General features: G+C 48.3%; 1 protein-coding gene across 1 annotated transcript in view; it reads right to left on the reverse strand.

Moving 5' to 3' along the window:
• Positions 1-10000, reverse strand: part of sema5ba (sema domain, seven thrombospondin repeats (type 1 and type 1-like), transmembrane domain (TM) and short cytoplasmic domain, (semaphorin) 5Ba) — a 42074-nt gene that overhangs the window by 31869 nt on the left and 205 nt on the right. Inside the window, 4 exon segments of the mRNA XM_067261108.1 lie at positions 1973-2018; positions 2317-2330; positions 2332-2376; positions 2378-2418. Coding sequence (XP_067117209.1) covers positions 1973-2018; positions 2317-2330; positions 2332-2376; positions 2378-2418 — 146 coding nt within the window.

The following is a 10000-nucleotide window of genomic DNA, read 5'->3' on the forward strand; positions in this document are numbered from 1 at the left end:
ACAGACCGCAGCCTAGCGCTGCTGCAGGACGTAAGTCAGTGACTCATTTCCACCAGGGACCAGCAGCTGTGTTCAGACCACTGTCAGACTGCTCTCTGGCCCTCTCTGAGGTCAGCTTCTCCTCATAACTTTGGTTTCTCACTGAACACTACCAAAGGTGTCTCTCGAAGTATTTTTCTCCCTACAGTATCTGCGTTCAATAGACTAGCTGTCATAATTTTCTCCTGGCTGATTTAAAAAAAAATGGCTGCGTAGACTACCTACAGGTCTTGTTAGGAGTCTGCTGTGCAGTTTGGCTGCAGGAGTACTGTGGATCTGCTGCAACTGCTAAATGTATTGCTTCAGAGAGAACTGTGTGTTCCTGTAATAAGCTTCCTGTGATGACTCTTCTCTCTTGCTCTCTCTTCTCTACAGAAACTACCTCTTCAGACTCGACCTCAACAATATGTCACTGATACAGGTAGGAAGCAGAAGAATGCTCTCTCTCTCTCTCTCTCTCTCTCTCTCTCTCTCTCTCTCTCTCTCTCTCTCTCTCTCTCTCTCTCTCTCTCTCTCTCTCTCTCTCTCTCTCTCTCTCTCTCTCTCTCTCTCTCTCTCTCTCCCTCTCTCCCTCTCTCCCTCTCTCCCTCTCTCCCTCTCTCCCTCTCCCTCTCCCTCTCCCTCTCCCTTCCTCCCTCTCCCTCTCCCTCTCCCTCTCCCTCTCTCTCTCTCAGCTGTAAAAGCAGCCAGGCTGATACAGAGACACTCTCCAGCTCCCTTTCCTCCCCCCCCTCCCTTGTCCTCCCTCTCCTCCCCCTCCCCTCTCCTCCTCCTCCTCTATCCGGGCTTCTTTCATCAATTTGGGTCTTGGCACGCTTTGCAACACCTCCACTTACGCCAGCACCACGAAGTTCAGCTCACTGCTTGAGATAAGCCGAGAGAAGTTTGTGTGTGCGTTTAAGAGGGGCGCGTGTACAATGAACGTAGCCCAAACCCAGCGCCACGGAGAGGACTGTCCCTCAGACTGAACCAACACAAACACATCAGTCAACCTCCACATTCACAACAGCACCCCATAGACAGAGGTTGTATTGTTGTCAATACTGCCATTCTGACTGCCATTCTGGTGGCAGCTGTGTACTTGTTATGCCATGCTGCTGCAACTGTGAATGGGAACTTTGTTCGTCCAAACCTAGTGACATATTTTCTTTCACAATTCGCAATGCAGTGCCACGGACTCCCGTGAAATACTCCAACTTTCTAGTATCTTGCTGTGTCAGTGTGTACCCGAGAGCATGTGTGACTCACAGTATAATCCGAGGCCAGCATGGGAGGTTTAGACATCATATCTACCTGATGCAACAGCCCTGAAACCCCAATCCGTTACCTCAGTAGCACCTCCATAGAGACGTCATTATCACGGGAGGCCTACTTAGAACCCGTCACACCCTCCACCCAACTTAGGTTTACTGGTGAAATATGACATGTGTTGCGTGTGCGTGGAAAGTGGTTAGTTGAGGCTGGGGCGGGAGAGGTAAAGCAGTTATCTGGTGCAATTCCCTTTTTGTCCTACAAATGCTTCGAGTGACCTTAACCCCCACACACAGGGCACACACATACAAGCATACACACACACACACACACACACACACTTATCTAATACTCTCTCCAAACTCTGACTCAATTGCAGTCCCAGCAGTGTCCGTCTGCCAGTAATTAAAAGAGGGAGGGAAGAGAAAATGTACTGTAGATGACAAGAACAAGAAGAGAGAGGGAGGGAAGAGAGAGAAAGAGAGAGAAGAAGAATGACATACACAGAGACATAAACAGACAGAGACAGATAAAGAGAGAGAGAGAGAGAGAGAGAGAGAGAGAGAGAGAGAGAGAGAGAGAGAGAGAGAGAGAGAGAGAGAGGAGAGAGAGAGAGAGAGAGGAGAGATGCGAGAGAGAGAGAGAGAGAGAGAGAGAGCGAGAGCATTCTTCTGCTTCCTACCTGTATCAGTGACATATTGTTGAGGTCGAGTCTGAAGAGGTAGTTTCTGTAGAGAAGAGAGAGCAAGAGAGAAGAGTCATCACAGGAAGCTTATACAGGAACACACAGTTCTTTCTGAAGCAATACATTTAGTAGTTGGAGCAGATCCACAGTACTCCTGCAGCAAACTGCACAGCAGACTCCTAACAAGACCTGTAGGTAGTCTACGCAGGCCATTTTTACAAAAGTCAGCCATGAGAAAATGATGACAGCTAGTCTACTGTATTATACATATACTATGTCGTTGAACAAACATTATAAGGGTTATGAAGGTGGGCGAATTCAATGAGCCAGCGAGGCCTTACCTGGCGCCCACTATCCAGCTCATTCCTGGTGAGGTCAAGGGTCAGCTGGGAGTAGTCTCCTTACTCCAGGGTGGGAGAAATGAGACGTCCACGGACTGAGAGCTAACAGAGGAAGATAAGGATGGGTAGAGATGGGTAGATAGAGAAAGAAACAGAGAGAGAGAGAGAGAGAGATATCACGATTGTCTATTGGATCCAAATCATGGATTTATTTGATCGTTCTACTGGCTAATCTTCAGGCTTTATCGGTGCCACGTTATTCTCCGTGTTGCCTGCACAGGTAGTGGGAGACTAGCTCCAGCTCGCACCCCTTACTCCCGCCCCCTGGGCCACATGTTGGGAGCCAGTACAGAGGGACAATGCCCACTAGTCACATCAAGCCCCGTTGATCCTAATGCAACACGACAGCCAGTCAACATTCCCCCTTCCAGCGAGCCCTGCCACCAATCAACGCCCTGCCTGACACTTGCTTTCCCGGATCAAAACCATTTCTACCAGCAGTCACAGGGCGCCCGACGGGCTCTTTAGTGTACAAAAAGAAAACTCACAAAAAGAACATTATTCTTCAGAAAAAGCTCAGCTGATCTTTAGTGACCCAGGCGTGGATGCTAAATGGATTTCACCACATGGGAGATCTGGTAGAGAATAGGGATTTGTCGTTATTCAATGTAATACATAGTATCACAAGCAGTGGCTGTGAGATCTGACTACTTCAGCTTGCTTAAATGCCCAGTCAAATGGCCGGAGGCAGGATATTTTTATAATCCTTACACAGAAAAACGTAATCCGAACAATCATTTTAACTCGCACAAGGACCAGTCTGCACATTTATGCATTTAGCAGACGCTGTAATCCAAAGCGACTTCCAAAAGAGAGCTTTACAAAAGTGCATAGGTCCACTGATCATAACAACCAGATAGCCCCAAACATTGCGGGTAGGCCAAAACATGAAACATACATTGTGAAAACGAAATAAGTCCCAAAGGGAAGAACCATAAGAGCATGTAGTTAAAACAAGTTACAATTAAACAACATGAACCTCAAAGTGCAAGGGTGTACCTGTGAAAAAAAAAAAAAAAAAAAGAGTCTGCAGCCTACATACTTGGAATAGGCACTTAATGTATTTGGCATTTAGAGTGAGGAAATGAACATGTGAATGGGAAAACTGTGTCCATAGAATATGAACAGAATATGAATATCTCACACAGACAATAATAGAATGTGGCCCACAGTACAAATGTACAAAAGGCAGACACATCTCAATTATTTGGCCTTTTCAGCATTATTTATTTGAAAGAGACTGTAAAAGAGTGAAAGGGAGAGAGAGAGATAGAGAGAGAGGCCTTAGCCCCAAGCTAGGACACTCTCCATCCCGTGTGTGCGTGGTGTCCGTGTACGCGTGTGTGTGTTTAGATATCGAGAGTGATCATTCCTCATCCATTGCTTTTTAAATAAACAGATTGTAAATTGCGTTCAGGAGAACAACTTCTTGGACAGAGGGCAACCAGCGGGCCTGTGTGCAATCCCCCTCCTCCTCCTCGCCCTCGCTCCCAACATGGTCAAGCAGAAGGGATAGCTCCGGGCCTTCTTATTCAGCCTCCATCTATAAACACTGTCCAAACTGCCACAAATTAGCAACAACCATGACAGAGTAGGGGTTGTTATGGACGTTCTTCCCAGGGGCCCTAGCTACCATGTGTACCCTGTGTGTGAGGCTGTCTGGGGGTAGAGGGGAGGTGGTTTACGGACAAAAAGAGAGAGAAGGTTCGAGGGATATCGCCGTCGAGGGCACCGGCAAAGATGGAGTCATGGTGTGAAGGGAAGAGATGGACGGAGAGGCCGTGCTGACAGTAGTGTTCAAGCTGAGTCATGAGAGAGACCACCTCTATGGAGCTAACCAGTCATGCGAAAACACACATAGGAACACAAGAGATCCCCTCCAACACATGACCAGAAACACTAAAGCAAGAGGAACCGTCTTTAAAGCTAATGCAGGTAAGCCAGGGAACAGCTTTCTGATGGGCAGTAAAAGGTTTAAAAAGAGATGCTAACAAATAGACCGATAAGAAATGGAATCACCACCAAGGGACAAACAGTCCACGTATTCTCTTCAACAGCTCCCAGAGAGGAGCCGGCAGTATTATTTGATTGTGGCTCATAAGGAGCTTGCAAGCTGCTGAGACCTCTGCTTGTTTACGGCCGTGAAAGGCTCTCTGACAGTGAGGGGGCTTTTCATGACTTTCTGACATTTATCCACTCACAAGAGGTTTTATACAGTATGCACAAGCTAGCTGGACAGTTAGCCAGCTAATAAGCTGGCCAGAGTCATCGAGACAGTCAGCCAGCCAGCCAGCCAGCTAGTCGGTCAGTCACAGCTAGCCAGTCAGACAGCTAAGTCCCTCTTCTCATAATGTGTTGACGGGCGGTAGGCATGCAATGACAGTCCGTGGCCAATAAAGAGGGATAAATGTGCGAGCCGCACTTCCTCCCAAGTGCCTGGCCTCTGGGCTCTGTCTCTGCCTGATCTCAGACTATTATTGCTTTTTTGCTGCCGTGATGGAAGGAGAGACAGATTAACGCATCAGCCGGCGGATCAGGCAGATGAAGGCAGAACAGACACTGGAGGGGGATGGGTTTCCTACCTTTATATACCCCGTCGGCCCCCGTGGTCAAATTAAAACCATGGCTGACTCTGGTCCTATTAACGAATGACTAAAAGCTCCGGAAATACATCTGAGGAAAGGCCTGGTTGGAGCTCAAAGCTTCTGACTGCCGAAGCCCACTGCAGTCTATCGGAATGCTGAGCTCGAGGAACAAAATTGAATGGAACAACAAACACACACACACACACTCACACTTAATCCATAATCATCGTAACATGTTGATGGAATTGAGATATCTTCCCAAGTCTGCATACACAGCACGCCCAAAAAAAGGCACCATCTTTCTGCTGCCACAATCCTTTCTCTATCTAAGCCATGAAGGTGGAGATGCGGGCTGGTGGATAGGGGGATCATCGGATAGCATCAGACTTGGTCTGCGACAAGAGCTTGTGGAAACAGCCTAGGCAATCTTGGGCTTGCATTAATTAATCCAGTGGTTATGTGCTGGTGTTGGTCTACAGACAGATCGGCCTGAGCAAAGCAATCAAACACTGTTAACAGCTCTGTACTGTCCACAGATAACAGATGAGAAAAACTCTCATTTCAGATTCAGATTCAAATGATGAAAGGGTCTAATTAGAATGAGGGATGGTCATGGTTTTCTCTCTAATCCTACTCAGACATTGGAATCCCCTGCCCCCTTTCAAATTGCAGTCAACCACTGGTTGGATGATAACCTTGGATGCTGTTTTACTTACTGTACATGGAGAGAACAGGGTTTAGTTGTTTGGTAACCCTTACATTTAACCTCACCCATTTGGGAGTAATAACATTTACTCAATTATATTAGTGGCCTGTAAATAGAAAAAAAAGAAACAAACATCCAGATATCTGGCTATCATTACCATTCTAATTGAGCATTTTGTTGATTGCTTCCCTCAGGAGCTAAATGGTTCAATGAGCTATGATGACACCTGGTGCTGTAAAGAAACCTGTCTATCAACAGCATCCTCTGGGACACCCATACTCCAAAACATTTGACTTCTTAAACAGGGACACAAAGGCTGGAAAAACAGTTCTCAAGGACAAGGTATGCAAAGACTTCTTAAACAGGGACACAAAGGCTGGAAAAACAGTTCTCAAGGACAAGTATGCAAACCACATGACCACTGCAGTTACAGAAAACCTGGCAAAACCATGTGTGTACACAGTGTGCACATAGACCAGGGCCTACGGAGTTGAATCCACTGCCATGACACACCGCATGCTCACCAATTGATCCACACAGGACCCTGTCTCCACCCCCTGCTCTCCTCCAACTGGAACTACAAGGATCTTATCACAGCTGACAGATGTTGCTTATCTGCCCCAAATACCAAAAAATGTTTTGTTTAGTCTCCCTCTGTCCTCTCTCTCTCTCTCTCTCTCTCTCTCTCTCTCTCTCTCTCTCTCCCTCTCTCTCTTTCATCCACTGCCTCTCTCGGTTCACCTACTTGCATTCAATTCTGTGTTTGCGCTGAAGAAGGCTGACCGACAGCTTGAGGATAGAGGCTGTAGTACCTCACTGAAGCACATCGCACCATCCTTGCACCATCCATCATCCATTCATCCATTTATCCATCCTGCCTCTAGAGAGAACACTGATAATGAAGAATGGAACAGGGACAGCCACAGAGGTTATTCTGGGAAGGGGTTACTCTGGGAGCGAGGAGTGGAATAAAGAAAGCAAAGGAGAGAGGAAAACGTGAGGGGAGAGGAGAAGAGAGGAGAGAGAGGAGTGGGGAAACGGAGAAGAGAGGAGAGGGAGAGGACAGAAGAGAGGAGTGGGAAAAGGAGAAGGAGGACAGAGGGCTGTGCTGTGCTGTGCAGGGGAGAGAAAGGGAGAGTAGGTCTGGAAGGTATTGGCCAGACCATGCAAGTAATTTAGGCACAAACTTAAAGAGGGCATCTATCACAAATCAGTGGGTAGAAAACTGGGACCACAGCGTGGCAGATTAGATCACACCTGGGTCATTGCTGTGTGTGTGAATATGAATGTCTGCATGTGTGTGTGTGTGTGTGTGTGTGTGTGGGGGGGGGGGGGGGGGGGGGTGCTAGCTGGAGGCTGAGGATCCAAACAGAGACAGCGTTGAGTCCTCACTTCCCTCAGAGGGACAGAGAGAGACCCACAGAGACACAGCGACACGCCTCACTCCAAAGTGGCAAATAAAGCCAAACTCACAATCCTATCCTGCCTTCCCCAGGCTGAGTGATCACCCATCGGAAGATGATTGCGTAGCATGCGCCCAGCTCCAGAGCTAGTGTGATGGAGTGCCATTCGACATGGCGTCGGATAAAAACCACACACCCCGACCCCCTCACAGCATCGACCCATTACAGACGGAGAGGCTTCCACACCCTCCACTCTGCTGTGCTGTTATCAGGGCCCTGAGAACATCACTCAGGCATCTCTCTGCCTTCCTCAAGAGCTGCTGGCGTGGAGAATGGAGACACGACCACCTAAACGACTGCGCATTACCCAGGCACATGGCGTCGATGGAGAGACAATTCTGCCGTCCCGAAGCCACACTCCTGTGGACAATTACCCCGGTTGTGGAGGAGAAGACTGGTAGCTGGACGACAGAGAGAGGGATCTTGAGGGAGAGAGAAGAGAGAGAGGCGGAAGGGACGAGGAGATGGAAGGGAAGAGAAGAGAAGTGCCATGGACAAGAGAGAAGAGAGGAGTGAAGAGAGAGAAGGCAGTGATGGAAAGAAATGGCAGTGCAACCTTGCTGAGCGAGGAACGTGCATCGAAAACAAAATCCACTAGAACGGAGAGATGAGCATCTCAAAAGTTCAACCTATTTACCGAAATTACCATAATATGATTTTGTCCTTCTTAGTTAAGACGTGAAAACCGGGAAATCAGTGCAATAATTCCACAGCAAAGGGTCTGCATATTAACGTGAACTTTGCTCCGTTCTGATTACATGTGCTCGAGTAGACCCCTATCTCAAGACTGCAAATCTCTCAAAGAGCCAAACACCCATATTTGTCATGATCGAACAGTAACCCCTCGTCATCTCGTCATCCACTCACAAACCACCTCAATCAGCTGAATCTGTGTGTCCTCAATCAGACTCCTAAAGCAAGTCTCAATCAGTGACCAAGCTTTTACGGGTCACGTTAGTGTGGATAACAAACGACCAACTATTGTGAAAAGAGCCTCGTGAATGTTCAAGTGGCCTGTTATGTCTCCTTCCCAGGCTCGCTGTCTTATCAGAGTCTTCCCAGCTACCTCCCACCACGGAGCTGTGGCCCAGATGCTACATAAGGGGGCATGACTCCCATTCAGGGTGGAAAACGGACGTGTGTACGTGTCTCTCTGCGTATGCGAGGTCAAAGCTAGTCACGGTTGTATCAGTCTTATCTACAGTTTGTGGCCTATCTCGGTGGCGGGGCATGTGTGGCCTCATTGCTCCTCTGATCCCAGATTCCAGATCCATGGAGGATATATCTACACCAGATCCATGGAGGATATATCTACACCCAGGTCCTGGACTCTAGGGAAGAGAAGCTGACACTGTCAGTGTGAGAGGAGATCGCCGGGACTGATTGTTTGCATGGCACACTGCACGCCCGTGTCTACTGTTCGCCCCCTCGCACCGCACGCCGCTGAGAAACATCCGCGCGCGCGCCACGTCACTGCGGCGTCCTGAGCAAGCCTGTACAGCTTTTCTTAAAAAAAAAGACCCCTGCGACACACACGCATGTACCGACGCCTCCATACACGCAAGCACCCGACACTAAAAACAAGCACGTATGCAGACAAGCTCGAGCTCACACACACACCTTTGCCCCCTCGTCCAGGGTGACTTTGGGTCTGCTTCAACACCTCGCCACATAACCCCCATCAATCACAGGGGCTAATCTCAGGTTGGAACTGACACCTTCATTGTGCTGGGCCTTTCTATACGGCTGCCCCCACATAAAGGGTAACACTGGCTGCTCGCCTAGCTAATGGCCCGTCCGCTCTGAGCGTGAGACCAATTCCAGAGTGCCATGTCTTTGAAGTGGGCAGGTTTGGTCCAAACGGGGGACTGTAGAATCTGGAAAAGCCGAACAAGTCTTTGGAGCTTCGAAGCTTTGAATAACAACACTACTGGGGGACTCGATAGAGGGATGGATCCGAGATATTCATTCCTCAACATTTTGTAGGGAACCTGCTGGATATTGTCCTTGCAAATGTATGAAAGCGAGTCTAATATGCGTGCGGGGTTTTTTTCGTGACATTGAGCTCCAATTTTGCCCTCCAGCCCTCCTTTGTACCCCAGACCTTTAACCCAACATTGATGGCCTGGCCATATAAACACCATCTCAGGAAACAAGACTGCTCTGCAATAAAGCGCTGGGGCAGGGGGCCTGGAGAAATGTCCATATGAACTACAGACTGTTGGGCTGGCTGGGCATATATCCAATAATAAGAAAACCCCTCTGGCTATCAGGTCCATTCTTTCAGGTTCCTCCACACCCAACCTCTTTTTTTTCTCCATTCTCTGCCATGCCCCTTGGAAAAGCCAACACAAGCACACACACACCCTTCTCCACTGAAATAAACAAGGCAATTTCAGAGTGTTCATCCTCATTCAGCGTGGGTATCTATCACCCCTATGCTCTAAACAGATCTTTTCATTCTCGGCATGAAGAACACTTTGTTTTCTGCCCTGCTGTCCAAGATGATAGCAGACAGATAGCGGAGCATCATGTCTGTACACAATGTTCTCTTCAACTCGACCTGTCTGTGTGCCATCACCTGGTCTACCGAGACAGGCACAAAGACACGGATGCGCATGAAAACTGTTTATCTCCCATGTACGAGCAAAATGTGTGCGTTTATGTTTTTGTTGACATATCCTGCTGCCTTCAACATGAAGCACCTCTGTTCGCGATGTGACGTCTCGAATGTACAAGGATCCATATGATGAGAAGAGCCACCCTGCTCTCAACACATAACAACACGAGGTAAAGCGAAGGGGGCTTATGGTCACTTACTAGTAGACCAGTGAAACGAACGGCATTCGCTGTACTGCAACGCAGGAGAC

Source organism: Osmerus mordax, chromosome 2 (assembly GCF_038355195.1).
Source record: "Osmerus mordax isolate fOsmMor3 chromosome 2, fOsmMor3.pri, whole genome shotgun sequence".
NCBI classification, from domain to species: domain Eukaryota; kingdom Metazoa; phylum Chordata; class Actinopteri; order Osmeriformes; family Osmeridae; genus Osmerus; species Osmerus mordax.